We start from the raw sequence: 18671 nt of genomic DNA on the forward strand, positions 1-18671 counted from the left end.
CTTACCTCCAAAGTGCTCAGGAAAACAAGCCATCTACCCGTTTATTTATTTTATTATTACATTTTAAATTGTAAGGTGGTGCAAACAGAATCCACTTCTCCAGGTAGGACATTAATGGTAGTGGTAACAGAACCAACATGCTAGTTTCTATTTTCTTTAGCTCAGAACAACCCTAAGTGAAAACTATTATTATCTTATTTTACAGACGAGAACCTGGTCAACAGTCACTCATCTGAAGTGGCAGAACTAGACTCAATCCACGCAGTTGAATACATCTGATTCTTATTTGAACCAACTGAGAGGGCAACAGAATTTTGTAACAAATGGTGAAAAAGAAACTTCTGACTTAAACTGAAAAATTTTGAAGAAAATACAAAATGTTCTTTTGAAGTAATATGCAATTTATTTAATAAAATGTACTTTTTGCACCTATGTGTTTGTTATTAGCACAGCCAAAATGTAAAGTGGGTATTTTCTGGTTTGTAATTTTATTTGGCAAAACTTTAGTACTTCATGTAATATTTTCATAGGACCATTAATAAAAATACATGAATCATTTTTAAAAATACTTGAGGGTTTCATTAATTTTCTCAAGGGTCTTTCATAGGCCTTTGGTATTTACCCATAATCCCTTCATTCATATTTTCTGACTTCCCTAACTCAGATGTTAAGTGGTTTTCCTGCCAGAATCTCACATGTAAAAGGCTTTTCCTATGATTGCAGCTACTCTTCAACATTAGCTACATTTTATCTTTCTGAAGTCAGGGAGGTCTCCAGGCCTCCCCCAGTTCATCAGCCAACATCACCAACATATTATCAGTTTTCAGTTGACACCTTCTCCTGTTGGCAAGCTCTGTTGCATTCATTCCTCACTCTCTCAGTAACACCAGTAGCCACAAGAAACCCACTAAAACAATTGGCTCCAATAAGGTCTCTCACCTGGGAAGGGTCGGGCAAAGGAATCAGTGCTCTAGGATTTGGTGAGGAAAACACGGGAACAGGGAAGAAAAGAGGAAGGACAAGGCAACACAAAGTCTACGGGCACTGTCTTGATCTTTATCACACGTGTCTGCACAGTGATTCTCACGATGCTCCAAGCAGGTGCGCATGGCCCCTGCTCCACGTGCAGATGAGGGAACTGCAGACTCAATGCACACAGCTGAAGAGTAGCCATGTTCTCCTTTTACACTGGCTGGCTATGTGTGGGAAGTTGTGCTGCATGAGATAAAGACAGTTGTTGGTTTTGGCTTCCAACGCTGATGCCACATAAGTTATGAAACATCGAAAAATATCCTTGAATTCTATTTAACAACCCCCGAGGTCTCACCTTGGTAGGTGACAGGGAATTCATTCTGTTTGGTGGTAATAACCACCTCCACTAGACCAAGTATTGCTTCAAGTGTCTTTCATGTTTAAGCAATTATACCTCATCTCTCCACACAGAATAACATGGACCAGACAGCGCTGCGAGCGCCAAGGATAAATGTCATCTGTGAAGTATCAGTCTACAAATGCAATGGTAAACCACATGACGTCACTTTCTGCCCCAACCAGAAAGGCCACCCAGAACCTGGTGGGCCCAAGGGTAATGGTCAACAATCTCACCATTTACGAACACACAAAATGGCATTGTGTAAAATCCATAATGCTCTACTGAACTCAAACAGGGAATTACTTCATCCCCAGATTTCACAATAGGTAACTGAGTTTTTTTCGGTGAGTTATGACACTGATGCTCATCTAAAGAAACCACAAGGCACCTTTGATAGATAGAAATATAAATAAAATATTGAGTTGTTTGGTATTGGTTCACTTGTTTCTTGATTCATCTATAACTGCATGATTTGAATTTGCTGGTCACAATGGCAAATACAAAGTAATATTCTGAAAGATTATTTTATTTATACATATACTATGCACATGTATCTATATAATTTATATACAGAGAGAATGCTTTCTGCCTAGTGTGATTAAATAAAAATAAGTTACAGTTATTTGTGTCACACATTATATTACTTCCTAAAACACTGAAATATATATGAATTCTAATAATTCTAAAGGAAAATTCTCATATACAGTGAACCTGTCACAGAGATATTACTATATTCTTACATGCTGAAACATAAACTCCAATCTCTTTTAATGCTTATTTCATATCAAAGCCAAAACATGGACTCCACAGCTTATCCCCAAGGAAAAGATTTGTTCTTGTTAGAACTAATAACTAAAGTAAACATGCTCCACGACTTTGGCAGTGAGCGACATGGCTCTGTGGAGCAGTGGGTGGCAGATCTGATGAAGACGGTCCCCAACTGCCAGCCCTGCTCTCTGGGTGCCCTGAACTGGCTCTTACCGGGAGACCAGAAGACCTAAGGCTGAGACCGTCCCCGGAGTACTACTAATCAGAATGATTTTTTCCTGTGTTCAGGTAAATATTTGCTAAAGCTCTAGGAAGGATTTAGTGGAAAAATAAAAGTGACATGTAAAGAAAAATGAGATCCCATTCTGATAGGTGACATTCACCCAGATTCAGAGACAACACTTGGTTAAATTCTAGAGCAGGGTTTCTCATCCTCACCACTGTCGACATTGTGTGCTGGGTCGGTCATTGTGGTGCTGTCCGATGTAGGATGTTCAGCAGTGTCCCCAGCCTCTGTCTACTGATGCCAGTAGCAACCCCTTCCCCACTGTGGCGTCGGAAGCATCTCCAGACATCGCCACATGGGGCACACTCATCCTCTCCTTGCCCCTTAGCCTCCTCATGCCCAGCTAAATGGTTCTCATTTTTACAACAAAGAACAATCATTAGAAAAAACAAAGGAAAAAAACTACCCAAAACTTGACTGTGATGTGGGTAATTTATACATTAATTAGTTTTAAAATTCTGGAGATTAAAATCATGACAATAAATGCACTTAGGTATTTTATGAAGCAAAACTTAGAAACTAAGGACAATGTTCCAAACTAAAATGCAGAACCACAAGTTCATGAACCTGAAACTGAGATTCTCTTGGGTGAATACTGCTTTTAGACTGACATATATGATTCCTTATGAATCCACAGTTAGAGGAATGTGCTATATCTTCTAAAAATGGCCCAATATCTAAACAATGGTGGCATATCATCCATTTGTGATAGTCTCAAACTGTTAATTATGTGTTTATTTTCAGTAGTTACTTCTTATTGCAATGTGGTTTTTTAAAATGTATTTGTCATTATTTCTTATTCTTCTCATTGCCAAAGTTTGATGATATCCAAAGCAAGTTACTTGCACTACACATTTTATTATTAGAAAACTCTCACTGTTTCACTGTGATTATTTCTGCTATACATCAGAAAGGAATACTGCTGTTAACAAAACTAATTAATGTCTTTTACAAAAGGTAAGAGCGGCTGAGGCCTTCAATACCAGCTTCACCACTGCCCTGCTTTCTGACTCGCAGGGGTTGCTCCTGCCCAGTGCCGACTCGAACAGTCACAGATACGCTATCTCCACACCCGAGAACAATGTTCACACTTGTCCCGCAGGATTACCCCCAGTCTCAGCGCTGGCATTTGCTGGGTTTATGACTTTGCAGTCGATTCAATCTCAGACTGCTTCCACTTCTTCACTGACTAAAAACGGGGATGGAGTGAGCTTCCAATTCCTTTCTGTTTCATCCTTAGAGAGTATTTTGAGGGAATAAACACTGGTGGATGTGAACTGGTGGTCCCCCAAAAGTTCTTCCAAGGAAAGAATAGCATCTAACGGTTAGTATACATTTTTAAACACACAGAAAAAACTAGAATAAATAGATGTATGGGTTTCTATATACACATAAAGAAAAGTAATAAAAACAACCAAGTAAAAATTGTCTCTGAAAGTACTGAACTACTAAATCAAATATAATAAAAAAGATGAAGGGTAAAATCCTTTATGCTATTGAAATGTTTGATGCCAATGATAAAAGCCAGGTTACTTTGATTCCCCAGCTGGGGAATGATAAGGACTTCCCGACTGGGAATGAAGTACAAAGGTGCACACGCACCAGGTGCACTGTGGTGCTCACTAGGCTCTCGCTGAATTCCAGAGAAAACAGAGTCCAGCCACGGAGGAGCTCCTGGAGGGAGCAGGCTACAAGGGACCACAGTCCAGGGGCAGCGGTGGAGAAGAGCAGGGGCTGGCAGTGAAGCAAAGATGGAAGGAGAAGGAGAATGAGAAACCCTACTGGGAAGAGGGAAGGCTTTATCCAGAGCTGAATCAACATCCTATTCTTAAACACTTAAAAGAGAGACAGAGAGAGAGGGAGAGAGAAAGGAGTGGGAGGAGAATGGAAGAAACACACTGTCGACACAGAGCGTGATGTCTTAGTCAGGCCAAAGGTATCCAGGGATGAAGCCAATCACTTCTGTGACTCACTGCTGGTAAACTAATGGCCCACGAGGTGGATTTCCAAAGCCAGACTTCACCACCTCGGTCAGCCCTGCAGCAGCAGTCCCTGCGCTGCCCAGACGTTTCTAATGACTGAAAGATGGACATGAGTCAACCTGGAGAAAAACAGCCTCACCGGAGGACTGGAAACCCTAAGTGTGCCTCCTGCTCTGCCAAGATGGTGTCTTCGGAGCGGAAGCCCTCTGCAGTGCCCTGGAGTGCCCACACGAGGCAGCAGAGAGCTGTGACCAAGCACACTCCAGGCCCAATCTTTCTCCTGCATGAGCCAGTCTGGGAAGTCGCGCAGAACCCTCGGCCACTCCTTAGCTGTGGACGCTTAAGGCTCAAGTCCCCACGCAGCTTGCAAACTGAAAACCCACTAGAACATTCAGTGGTGTAGATCACCACTTAGTAACGATGGCCACAGTCATCAAAGTCAGGTTTATTTTAGTCATTTAATCTTATTGTAATCTCCTGAAACAAGAAGCTAGGTTCTATTTCTATTTTTGTATGTCTCTCAATTATCATGAAAAATACATAATTTCATTTAGGACATAGTTATTTATAATTTTTTAAAGGTCACCAAATTTTATTTACAGCATAGCAATATGTTGAGAATTAAGATGTAATCAGCAACCTGGTTAGATTACTCAGGTAATGAATAGTGGGTAATCTTATTTTACCTTCTAATGAAATAAAGAATCAGAATTAATTACAGGGGCTAGCACTGTGGTATAGTGGGAGAAAGCTGCCACCTGCAGTGCCGGCATCCCTTATGGGCACCAGTTTGAGATCCAGCTGCTCCACTTCCGATTCAGCTCTCTGTTATGGCCTGGAAATCAGAAGATGGCACAAGTGCTTGGGCCCCTACACCAGCATGGGAGACACGGAAGAAGCTCCTGGCTCCTGCCTTCAGGTTGGCACAGCTCCAGCCGTTGCGGCCATGTTGTGAGTGAACCAGTGGATAGAAGACCTCTCTCTGTCTGTCTCTCTGTCTGTCACTGCCTCTCTGAAACTCTGCCCTTCAAATAAATAAATAAATCTTTTAAAAAAAGAATTAGAAATATTATTAGCTTTACTAAACAGTCTTGCTTTTAATGTTCCAATTGGGAGAATTACTTTAAAATGAAGAGTAGACTACTGGAGACAGCACTGTGGCACAGTGGGTAAAGCCACCACCTGCAGTGCCAGCATCCCATGTGGGTTCCAGTTCGACTCCCGGCTGCTCCACTTGCAATCCAGCTCTCTGCTATGGCTGGGAAAGCAGCAGAAGATGGCCCAGGTCCTTGGGCCCCTGTACCTGTGTGGGAAACCTGGAAGAAGCTCCTGGCTCCTGGCTTTGGATTGGCACAGCTCTTGCTGTTGTAGCCAATTGGGGAGTGAACTATTGATGGAAAACCCCCCACCCCCACCGCCACCTTTCCTTCTCTCTCTGTGTAACTATGACTTTCAAATAAATAAATAAATCTTTTAAAAAATGGATTATTGATAATATATTTGAAAGAATTTCTAGTATTCATGAGCTATTTCACAGTAAATAAAAATCTGAGTATTCTTCCCATAGTTCAACTTGCATAAGACATCACAGTCTTGTTAACTGTTTTGTGTTTTAAATTTAGCAACAATAGCAAAAAAAGTTTGTACATGTAAATTTCTTCACAGAAACAACACTAGATAATAAATAAAACCTTTTTTTCTAAGTGGAAAATATAAAAGTCAGCAATTTCCAGTAGAAAGTTATCACCAATACTACTTGTGGCGAACAGAATAGTGTACTTATGTAAATATAAGTATAGAGATATGCAAATGAAACAGCCAGATAGATACAGAATTTCAAGTGTGGAGAAAGTATGAGAAGAGAAAGTTTTTCAGATACAGATAGTTTTGTACAAGCTATTCATGAAATAAAACACTTATTCTTTAAAAACTGGATATATTTTCAACAAACTGGAGTGCTTATTAACGAAAAGCTTCTTGTTAATATCTGAGAGCATCAAGATCTAGAAAGTTATTCACAAAACAAGCTAACATTTTAATACTTTATGCTAAAATTCTAACCATTATTCATTTACATTTTACATATTACTAAAATGCCTTCACTTTATAAAAAGCAAACCTAAAGCAAGAATGTATCAATCATCTCACTTCCACCATAAGACTGACTAGATGGCTGATTGAGAGAAACAGGCCAAACTGGATTATTGTCTTTACAAATTAGATCAATGATTTCCTGGATTTTATTTTATGATAACCACAGTTGATTCTCTCTCTAGATATAGTAAAATGTTCTCATAACGAAACAAAAATATTTAAAGTAAAAACCTAAATAGAGCAAGTCTTTAAATTAAAAGAAACACAGGCAGGAGTTTATAGATAAACATTTCAGATGCCTAGATCCCACATTGTGCCTGGGCTCAATACAGTCCTGGCTCCTGGCCCCAGCTTCCTGTTAATGAGACCCTAGGAAACAGTGGTGATGGCTCAAACAGTTGGGTTCCTGCTACCCACATGAGAGCACAAACTGAGAGTTCCAACCTCCAGGTTTCACCTGCCACCCACCTCCCTGCACACATCTGGGGAATGAAATGGTAGATCAGAGCTTGCTTTCTCTCTCAAATTAAGAGAGGAGAGAGGAGAGAGAGAGGGTGAGGGAGAGAGGGGGAGAGAGAGAGAGGAGAGAGAGAGAGAGGAGAGAGGAGAGAGGGAGAGAGAGAGAGAGAGAGGAGAGAGAGAACAGAAAGCAAGAAAGTTTAGAATAAAGAAAAGACACACACGAGAGTCCGAAACAAAGCTGTCAAAACTCAGGAGCTGGGGTTGCTGTGATGAACTATGTCAGACTCTGGTAGCTAACCAGCTTGTTGGGTTCCACACCTCACTGACAAGTCTCTTTCCTTGAGAGCACTCAATCACTCCAGGATAGCAGCGAAGGACAACACACGGGGCCTCAACTGACTTCAGGAAACGTGCTGCAGGATTCATCACTATCAACTCTGTCCATATCTTTGATGGAAATCTTTTTTTTTTTTTTTAAAGATTCATTATTTATTTGAAAAGGCACAGTTACAGAGAGAGGGAAAGAGACAGAGAGAGAGATTTTCCACTCCCAAAATGGCCATAATGGCCAGGTCAGAGCCAGGAGTTAAGAATTTCTTTCAGGTCTGTCATGTGGGTGGCAGGGAACCAAGCACTTAGGTCACCCTCCACTGCTTTCCCAGAGGCAGTAGCAAAGAGTTGGATAGGAAGTGAGCAGCTGGGACACAAAGCATTGCCCACTGGAATGCCAACATTGCAGGCAGAGGCTTCACCCACTTCGCCACAATGCTGACCCCTGAAAATGTTCTAAAAGACTATCTTGCTACATTGGGAAAAACCCACAATAATCCCAGCTGGACATTCTTGGGTGTTGAGAATCTAAGTGTCTACATCAAGGGCCAACAACTCCTCTCTTAAAGGCCCAGACTGTAAAGATTTTAGGTTTGCAGGTTCTAGGACTCGGCAGTGCGAAAGCAGCCCTAGGCAATATATACACAAATGAGTCTGGCTATGTGCCAATAAAGCTCTGTTTACAGAAACAGGCCTCTGGGCAGGATTTGGTTCATGAGCCAACGCTTGTCATCCTTTTGTTTAGAATATCTTTACATTTAAAAAAAAATCTTTCACACTTTTTAAAGTCAGAAATTATCATAGAATGTTACTCGTGCAAACAAAAGAGATCATGCCAATTATTTTTCACTGGGAAAAAAGTGTGTATGCCCTAAACACTACATTAACTTGGACTAATTGGGCATTTCTGATTGTATACCTTGGACTAGGCTGCGGTTTACCAATGGACCATCTTAAAAAAACAGTGTTTTCACCCTGTGATTACAGCGCACAAGAGGACTGATGTATAAATACTCAACCAATTTTAGAAAGCAAAGTCACTTAACATATCATGGCAAGTTGTAGGTGTACAAATTAAGATGAACTGAAAATTAATTTTACTTGTTCATTAAAATACATCAGATTGAATCTTTACCTCAAAATAGTTAGCCTTAATTTGTATATGTATAAAGTCAACAAAACAATATTTACTTAAAACTATACCACAGGGTTCAGCACTTGGCACTGCAATTCAGTTGCCATTTCAGACACCTGCGTTCTGTATCAGAGAGCCTGGTTCAAGCCCCAGCTACTCCACTGCCAATCTAGCTTCCTCCTAACACACATTCTGGGAGTCAGCAGATGATGGTGTAATTACTTGGGTCTCTGTCATTAATTCCAGGCTCCCGGCTTTGGCCCAGCAGAGACAGACAGAAAAAGCTCCCATTCACTGGTGCACTCCCCAGATGTCCAAAATAGCTGGACCCCGGGCTGCAGCCAGGAGCTGGGAACTCAATCCAGGTTTCCCATTTGGGTGGTAGAGACCTGATTACCTGAGCTGTCACACTACCTGCCCGCATCTGCATGGGCAGAAAGCTGGAACCAGAAACCAGAGCTGGGAATCGAACCCTAGCACTTTTGATGTGAGACGTGGGCAACCTACTGGCATCTTTACCTCCAGGCCAGACGCAGGCCTCTCAAGTCATCAAAGTTTTATCCATTCACTGAAAAGTATTTACTGCAGGCTTATTAGCAGTCCTACCAATTAAGGAATTTGTCAGTTTAATCTAATTTGAAAAATAAGCTTCAAGGTTTCCTATTTATTTATTTGGCAAGGAAGAGAAAGAGACAGAGAGAGAGATACACAGATCTCATACAATGTTTCATTCCCCAAATGTCCTCAAGGCTGCAGCCTGGTGCTGAGACCTCAATGTGGTCTCTGGTGTGGACAGCAGTGCTGGGCCCCAGGGTCTGCACTGGCAGGATGCTGGAGCAAAGAGCCAGGACTGGAGATTGAATCCTGGCACTCTGATCTGGGACACAGGCATCTCGACCACCAAGCTAAATGACCATCTTTCCAGTGTTGTGGCAGTGGGTTAAGCTACTGTTTGCAACAATGGCATTCCATATGGGCACCAGTTCCAGTTCCGGCTGCTCCACTTCTGATCCAGCTCCCTGCTAATCAAAAGCTGGCCCAAGTCCTTGGGTCCCTGCACCCACATGGGACAAAAGGAAGAAGTTCCTGGCTCCTGGCTTCAGTGGCTATTTGAGGAGTGAACCAGCAGATGGCAGATTCTCTCTCTCTCTCTCTCTCTCTCTCTCTCTCTCTCTCTCTCTCTCCCCGTCTCCCCCTCTCTCCCTCTCCCTCTCCCTCTCTCTCTAATTCTGCCTGTCTAATAAATAAAATAAATATCAAAAAAAGTCCATCTGTAATTTTCAATTTTTTAAAAAGATTTTATTTATTTACTTCAGAGGCAGAGTTACAGGGAGAGACAGAGAGAGGTCTTCCATACACTGGTTCACTCCCCAAATACTGCAACGGCTGGAGCTGTGCCAATCTGAAGCCAGGAGCCAGGAGCTTCTTCCGTGTCTCCAATGAGGGTGCTGGGCCATCTTCCATTGCTTTCCCAAGCTATAGCAGAGAGCTAGATTGGAAGAGGACAGCCAGGACACGAACTGGTGCCCATATGGGATGCCAGCGCTACAGGCGAAGGCTTAGCCTACTATGCTACAGCACTGGCACAATTTTCAAATTTTGAACAATTCTATAAATATTTAGTACTAGATACTTTACCAAAGTATTAACATCAATTCACATATACTTTTAGAGTTTTTTCCATAATTTGGTTATAGAAATGAAGTGGAAAATGTGATACAATTGATTTCTGGATATACAATAAGACAAAATGGTATATGCTACCATTTCAAGTGTTTAACGAACATTGAAGAGAGGCCCTAAGCTGCAGAAAAACACATCCAAGATAACTCTCTTTTCACGTCTGAAGATACATGGGAGATTCTGAAGGAACGTTAACAGAGGGTCTGGCGATGACTGGGATTTAGTCTGAGGGATTAAACTTTTTCTTTTCTTCCTGTATTCTTGACTTTTAAATAAAGAATCAGTATTTGTAAATAATGCTTTTAGGAAAAGAAAATTATTAAAATTGAAAAAGAAAAAATTAATTCTCATTATAAGGACACCAGCAGGGGACTGGGAAGGAAGTCATATTTGAACTCATCCTTTTACTCCACAACCAAGAATGCTTCCCCCCCATCTTAACCACTTTGTATTTAGTTTTTTGCAGGCAGAAAGTGGAGGGGTTAGTACTCAGAAACTCAAACAATGTGAACAGACCCATTTGTGAGGAAAGAGGCAGGGACTGCTGATCACTGAACACAGTCCTGGGGTCCTGCATGCCAGATGCTGAGGCCAGGCTAGCCAAGATCTCCCTCCCCAACCACAAACATCACCCAGACAGGGCCCCCATGCTTGAGAGTCCATCATGGGAATTTTTAATGCAAGCAATTATAAAATAAAAATGCACCGACGCTAAAGATGCCTTAATAAACCTGTCACTGAAATCTGTCTTCCTGACTTGCTGGGTTAATTAGGTGGCTGTGCAGTCACATCAGCATGACCAGCTGCAGAACACAAAACACCTTTGAACACTGGATGTCTCGTTTGCTCTCAGACTAGGAGGCTAAATGATAGTTCAATTTAATAAAACTGCTTTGTAAGGCTGCATATACTTTGTAAATATTTCTCATGCTTCAGTACATCAGAAGAAGTAATGATGAAGGTACACATTTGCTTATTTAAAATCAAAATGCTAAGAATGGAAGAGCTAGCAAGTGGCTAACAGTCTCAACAGCAACTGTGGAAAGGCATCAAGCCAATGCAATTACAATACACTTTTCTGGGGAAAAATTGACAATGCTTCTAAATATAAGAAATGTTTCCAATTTGTTTTTGAATACACCCTAGGAGCATAGTACCTTCTGGATGTCTGTTTAATGGAAGGTAAAGTAAAGTAAAAATAGTTTATAATTCAACTGACTCAAAATAAAAAATAATTCAGATTTTATAAGTTGAATCTATATGACTAGGAATGATTTCCAGAAAGAACCAATGAATTACGACTAATTCCTTATATTCACATGGAAACTTCTTAACACCTCAGTGGAAAACATGTTTGGTAAGACCTACTAAAGAAAATGGCAAAATCAGAACACAGTTCAGTTTTTCATGTTGAATACCCTCCTTCACATACCCCCCCCCCCAACACACACACATTTAATAAACATCAAGGCTGGACTTAAATCTTTTCATTCACCACTTCTGACATTCATAAGCGTTAGAAACAGATGTAGAAAATTTCAGTCCACAGTACATACACGGAATATACATACAACTTTTGTTGTGGGGTTAAAATCTTAAAATCTCCTTTCAGATCACACATTTACTAACCTCTTCTGGGACTCTCATGATTGAAGAGAATGCCATTCACTGCAAACAGATTATATGCTTCGCGGAAGTTCACCACAATCCAATAAGCATAGAGTTTTGCTGCCCCTATTGGAATAATTTTTAAAAGCAAATGAATTTTATTATAAAAGACAGTGGTTTTTTTTCACTCAATTCAAACAAGAAATAACTTCTAAAAATTAGAATTTACAATATATCAAAATAGAAAAAAATCAAAGGCTAATGACAAAGTAAAGGTCACCCTGGCAGCAAATCAGCTCACAAGGAAACAGTTAAGATTGTCTTCCTTTTGTAATTCCCACAGTTCGTCCTTTCAGAATCTAATCGATTCGCTATAGTGTGCATAATACAGCAAGCTGATGGTGCTTTTGTTTTATCCATTCTGCCTTTTTAGTTTTAAGGAATTAAAGAAAAAATTGAGGATCCTAATATTTAAACTACTGTGACCTTGCATCACTGAAGTCTTTCATGAATATTCTCTTTGCAAATATATTACAGGTGATAGGCTTAATTTTTTTTTTAAGAGTGAGCTCAGGGGAGCTTTCATCAAGGAAATAAAAAAAAAAATCTCAGAAGCCTTATCACTTCAGTAAATCTCACAATAGTTCAGAAAAAAAGAACCCTGTTGGGTCTAATTTTCCTTTTAAAGTGATCTGCATGGGAGGGTTGAATGAACACGGACTGGTGAAGCGAGGTGGTAATTTCACCCTGGGGGCAATGGCAAATACTTGCAGTCAGCAGCTATGAAGGCATGCTTCTCAACAAGTCCGGTCCCTGCGTCTATCTCAGCATTCATCTCACACTCAGATGACTTCAGCCGTGAGACACGAACAGAATGAAAGCAGACACACACTCCCCTGTGTCCACGGAGAACGCCCTGTGCTCACCGTAGGGCGACCGAGGATAGAAGGGGGTGGTCTCCTTCTGCGGTATCTCTTGCACTTTCCCGTACAGCTCGCTTGTTGAAGCTTGGTAGAACTTCACGGAGTTGATAAGGCCACAGGTCTTAATGGCATCCAGCAGCCGCAACGTGCCAACGCCGTCGACATCTGCGGTGTACTCGGCTAAGTCGAAGGAAATCTACAGGAAGAGAGCAACGGTGAGGGAGACAGGGGCTCCGGGTTCACACACTGGGAGACGGCATCCTGCCAGCCACAGAGCAGGAGTCTGGGTGATACCGATTTCTACTATCAAATGGCTGGGAAATATCTTACTGCCCACTAATTACCCTCTGTGAAGAACACTTTAACCACCCTAAAGTGCCTCCTCATTCTAGGCCAGAGCCTTTAGGACACAGTTCATCATGGGACAAAATCCTGTGCCACAGAATCATCTGCGTATATTCCTGAAAAATTCTCACTGCACTGAGCTCTTGGGAGAGGAGCCTAAGAAATTCCCACTTTGACTAGATCCTAATTGGTGTTTTACAAAAAGACATCAGTTTGAGAACACAGCTGATTTTTTTAAAAAAGATTTTTCTTTCTTTATTTGAGAGATAGAGTTACAGATAGTGAGTGAGAAAGACAGAGAGACAAGTCTTCCTTCCGTTGGTTCACTCCCTAAATGGCCGCAACGGCTGGAGCTGTGCCGATCCGAAGCCAGAAGCCAGAAGCCAGGAGATTCTTCTGGGTCTCCCATTCGGGTGCAGGGGCCCAACACTTGGGCCGCCTTCTACTGCTTTCCCAGGCCACAGCAGAGAGCTGGACTGGAAAAGGGGCAGCCAGGACTAGAACTGGTGCCCATAAAGGATGCCGGCGCTGCAGGCGCAGGATTAACCTACTGCACCACAACGCTGGCCCCTACAGTTGATTTTTTTAGGGGGATTGTTTCATTTTTTATTTTTAAGTTCATACACAAGAATGACTGTAGCCTATCAGTCTTTTACTTTTTGAGGCACAGACAGCAAGATGCTAATGTATATACGAATTCAACAACTTCCAAGAAGGTGCTGGGAAATGAGTACATATTTTATAGGCCTGTACACTATTTTAAAAAACTAAATGTTAACACACTTTTTTTCTTAAATTATGTCTGCACACAATAAACAAATTAACCTAATATTAAATCCCCTCAAATAACTGAATGGACAGTCTTTGTCACTGGTTTCCTCACTGCCATCTGAGTGGCTTGGTTACTGCCTGTCCCGAGTGTTCCCCGAAGAGAAGTGGTGGCCTCGTATATATCCGCACAGTATTTCAGGAGTGGGGTGACTGTGCCCAGAGACTTGACTCAGACCACTGAGCTCAGCCACTCAAGCTCATGTGGTAGCAACAAAATTAAAAAGAAGAACATGTGTTTCACCCATAACCTTTCAAAGCTAATAAAGCAACCTTAGTACCATTTTGTTCCTTTTTAATTTCAGTTTATTGATGTATAATTTACATACCATAAAATTTCCCCTTTTAAAGTTTACGATTCCATGGTTTTTAATACATTCACAGCATTATGTAACCATCATCACCATCTAATTCCATGAATGCTCTCTTCACCCCGAGAGAAGCCTGTGTAAGTTACTGGTCACTCCCCAGGCCCCGGCTCCTCTGCTTGCTGACTGGAATCGCCTCCCTGCCCTGGACACTTCGTCCCAGTGCAATCCTTCCTGCTGGCTTCTTGCACTTTCCACGCTCTCCTTTCTCGTGGACGTACACCCGGGTGGCGCCCCGCATCGCGTGGTTGCGCTCTGTTCCACAATCTGAGGAACTGCCAGACGGCTTTCCGGGGGGGCACCATTCTACAACACGCTCTCTGGCCATCCTCAAGGCTCTGCTTTCTGCACACGCCCCCCACCCTCGCTCGGTCTGTCCTGGTGGTTTGAGGTGGTGTCGTATGTGGTTTCGATATGCATTCTCCTGATGACACAGTGCTGAGCATCTTTGTACTGCTTATGGGCCGTTTATGTATCTTCCTTGTGCAGTGTCTATTTGGATATTTAGCCCATTTTTAAATTGGACTATTTGTCGTTTTAATAGAGCTGTAAACATATTTTATATATTCTGGACACAAGCTCTTAAATATATAATTCTATTTTTTCCTCCCATTATTAATGGTGTGCTATGAAACCAAAATGTCCAATTTATCTTCTTCTCTTGTCACTTGTGCTTTTGGCATCATACGAGGGCACTTCAATATGTTTGTGGTAAATGGAAGTGAAAGATAAATTTTGATTTAAAACATTTTGAAATTCATGCTTTTGAAGGATCTTCAAAAAGTTCATGTAAGGGGCTGGCATCGTGGTATAGTAGGTTAAGCCGCCACCTGGATGCTGGCATCCCATATGGGTGCTGGTCCACTTCTTATCCAGGTCCCTGCTAATGTGCCTGGGAAAGCAGCAGGAGATGGCCTAAGTGCCTGGACCCCTGCCACCAGCCAGGGGAAGCGGCGTCAGCCTAGCCGAAGTACACATAAAATATATGAAAAATTTCTTTTTACCAAAATAAACTTACCTTTTCATTTCACTTTTCAATGACCTTTTCAAAATATCCTCATAGCTAATGCTCTGCTTACCCTTCCACCACACAGGGGAACTACCACAGTGGCTTCAACAACTCCAATTTCAGCTTCTCCCCACATGGCCAACGGGTACCACCCTCTCTCCTCCCTGATGATCCCGCCTTTCTGGGCTTGTCACAGTGGCTTCCAAGATGGCGCCGGCTTGCTTGCCAGCTGCTGCCCAGTACATGAGCTCCTCACCGCGCTCCTCCCTGTCAGATCGGTTTCTCCCTCTAAAAAATCCCAGTGCTGTCACCTCCGTCTTTTCACGCCCCTTTAGCCTGCGGCACTTCGTCACTTCTTCTTCTTAATGTTTTTATTTTAGGTGTTACTTATTTATTATCTCTCTGTCTCCACATTAAAACGGAAGCTGTGTGAGGGCTGAGTCTTGTCTTGCTTTCAGCACAGTCTCCCATGCCTGAAACAGTGCTTGGCGTGACACGGGCTAAATGAAGACAGCACGTCAAGTAAACAGGATTTCAAATGTCAAATATACAAATATCAATGAAAACTAATAGAAAAGATCACAGGCTATTAGAATTACAGAAGCTTGATAATTTATTCGTATTGCAATGTTGGGCAAAATTTCAGAGGACAAGACAGAGAAAAGGCTATACAAATGTCAAAGCTTCCTCCGCCTTGCGGCGCCGGCACACCGGGTTCTAGTCCCGGTCGGGGCACCGATCCTGTCCCGGTTGCCCCTCTTCCAGGCCAGCTCTCTGCTGTGGCTAGGGAGTGCAGTGGAGGATGGCCCAAGTGTTTGGGCTCTGCACCCCATGGGAGACCAGGATAAGCACCTGGCTCCTGCCATCGGAACAGCGCGGTGCGCCGGCCGCCACGCGCCAACCGCGGCGGCCATTAGAGGGTGAACCAACGGCAAAGGAAGACCTTTCTCTCTGTCTCTCTCACTGTCCATTCTGCCTGTCAAAAAAAAAAAAAAAAAAAAAAGTCAAAGCTTTACCATAACAATTAGGGCATAGGTCTCAATAGCTACACCATACAAAGCAGCATCTTGGACCCTAAATGATGACGGAGCGGTGGGAGCAGCTGGTGCCTGAAATATCCCCAGGCCATGTGAGGAACATTCGTCCATGGCACACCATCAGGGCAGTCACAGAGGACGGGAGTAAGGTCTTGAGGAATCAGGGGATTCAAATTCCACGTAGAACAGTATATTTATGTTCAAATATAAAGCAAATTGCTCTTGTCAAGATTCAAAGATATATTCAAACATGCCCAAATAATTATCCTTATTTTTTTATGAGTGGCACATCACAGCCTTTTGAGAAACAAACAGAAAATAAGGAATGGTTCCCTAAAGAGAGTGCGGAGGACCTAGATATGGGTGCTGAACGTGCATGTTTCAATTCTGCACAGTCTACAGATTGGAGTGCAAGTTACAGACCTTCTAAAAATCAGATCACACCGCCACTATGGACGGCCTGAGCTAGGCCTCACAGCAAATAACACTTGCAACATCCTGACGGCCTTTCTTGCTCTTAGTCACTGCAGCTACATATTAACCTTACAGCTGCATGAGAGCTGAACAGAGGAGGCCCTCCTAACCAAGCAGGACAGGGACGACGGACTGAGGAAAACACAGCTCCCAGGGGCAAGGCATGGAGCAGTGGGCATGCGGCGGTGGCCACAGCATTTCACATCCTAATGAATAAATCAATCATTCAAAGGGATGCTGGAGGTCCAAAACGTCACATGCTTGATTCTTTAACCAAGAGGCCCAGCACACGACACTCCAGTCCCCAAGCACTGAGACCACTGAGGAGCTCTCGGGGGGTGAGGGGGGAGGCGGCTCACAACTCCCCCACTCAGGGGCTTCTGAGTGTTCTAGCTCCTTCCCACCTGAGACCTGAATCCCTCAGGCAGCTGCACCCCACCTAGTCCTCTTGCTCATGGTGGGAAGCCTGGCAGAGTAGCACTGTGCCAAGCCATAGTCCGAGATTTCAACTTGGGGGTCCAGGCAAAGAGATGATGGTTCTCATCATCAGAGTGGCTCCAGGCTGTGGGGTGTCCTGGAACTGCTCCACATTGTCCCTCACTCTTGGTCCTCACACAATGGACTCCTGTCTCAAAAGACTGACCAAAGAGCACACACACTCACAAAATTCTGAAATCTACTGAAAACTAAAGCTGAGGCAAACGGAAAGGCATCAAAGCACCCTCAGCCCTTGCAGACACTGGACTGTCAGCTCCACGGGAGCGGGGCTCTGATGAGTCCATCTGTTCACTGTGAGATGCCCCAGTGGGCCACGGACGTCCACACTCACCTGAAGTGCTTCTAATGCAAAGCCATTTGAAAAGAAGTTTCCATGTGTTTGTAATAAATCAAGGAAAATATGGATTTAACTGTCCTAATAATGTTCATACCTCGAGATGTGCACTGGAGCGATGTGTCTGAGTAGCAGCTTTGGCGAGGAGAACATTTCCAAGCACAGCAGAACTAAGTCTCCTAAGAGTCTGATGAACGCGCTGGAGGGCTTTTCAGGCAAAACAAGAATCCATGGAGGAATTCAAAGATGGGTCGGGTAGTGGCACTTGCAGCTGACCTCTCTATTCCCTTAGGGCTCAGGGGTGCAGCCACCATGCTCCAGCCTCGCTCCCTCCCTGCCTCAACACCAGTGCCACCTCGGGGCCCGGGGGCTAGCTCTGCCCTCTGCTCACAACTTCCTGTCTGCGGCTCCCTCCACTGCTTCCTCCCTGGACCAGGCTGCCGTGGTTCCCTCCCCAGGCTGGTAGAGCACTGGTCAGGTTCCGCCACGTCCTCGGTCTAGTCAGGAAGCGAGCTACACAAGGACAGGGGTTTTGTTTCTCTTTCTTTTCCTCCAAGTTCCTACTTCTTAGCAGAGTTCCATCCAAAGAAGGGATTCAAGAAATACTACCCGAATGAATAAGGTGCATTAAGTTTGAAGTTTAGACATATAATTCTTCAATGACCACATTATACCATTAATAATGGAATAGACTTTATATATGGAAAAAATTCCATTTTTAAAATACCAATGAATGAGTCAAAGCTTCCCAGACTGCAAATGTCGTCTCAGAAAAAGAGATCTGTCTGCAGAAGCAGTAATGTGGTAAAAGACAACCACAGCCCAGGAACATGCTTCCTTAACAGTCAATTTCACAGAAGCCTAAGGAAGCACCCGATACCAGTGAGCTGGCAACGCCTGGGACCACACAAGCAGCTGCACTGTTTACTACTCCTCTGTGAGTGAAAGTTACTCATCAGCGCGAGCAACAATAAAACATGACTTTCCATCCTGAATCACTCTTTCCCCCTTAGCAGGAGCCCGGCAGAGCTGACGTTCACTTAGCGGCTGGGGCAGATGCAAATCTGTTTCTGCAGGGCAGGCACAAGCCAGCAGGTGCGGGTCTAGTGCGGCGGGCAGGGAGGGCATTCAGAGA

The 18671-nt window shown here is 43.1% G+C and overlaps 1 protein-coding gene across 2 annotated transcripts in view; it reads right to left on the reverse strand.

Moving 5' to 3' along the window:
* GMDS (GDP-mannose 4,6-dehydratase) overlaps window positions 1-18671 on the reverse strand; it is a 632400-nt gene that overhangs the window by 329884 nt on the left and 283845 nt on the right. For both annotated transcript variants that reach the window (XM_062187315.1, XM_062187317.1), the window contains exons 5-6: window positions 12647-12839; window positions 11742-11846 (exon numbers count right to left, since the gene is read on the reverse strand). In XM_062187315.1, coding sequence (XP_062043299.1) covers window positions 11742-11846; window positions 12647-12839 — 298 coding nt within the window. The remainder of the gene's footprint in view (window positions 1-11741; window positions 11847-12646; window positions 12840-18671) is intronic.

The sequence above is a fragment of the Lepus europaeus genome, chromosome 3 (assembly GCF_033115175.1).
Source record: "Lepus europaeus isolate LE1 chromosome 3, mLepTim1.pri, whole genome shotgun sequence".
NCBI lineage: Eukaryota > Metazoa > Chordata > Mammalia > Lagomorpha > Leporidae > Lepus > Lepus europaeus.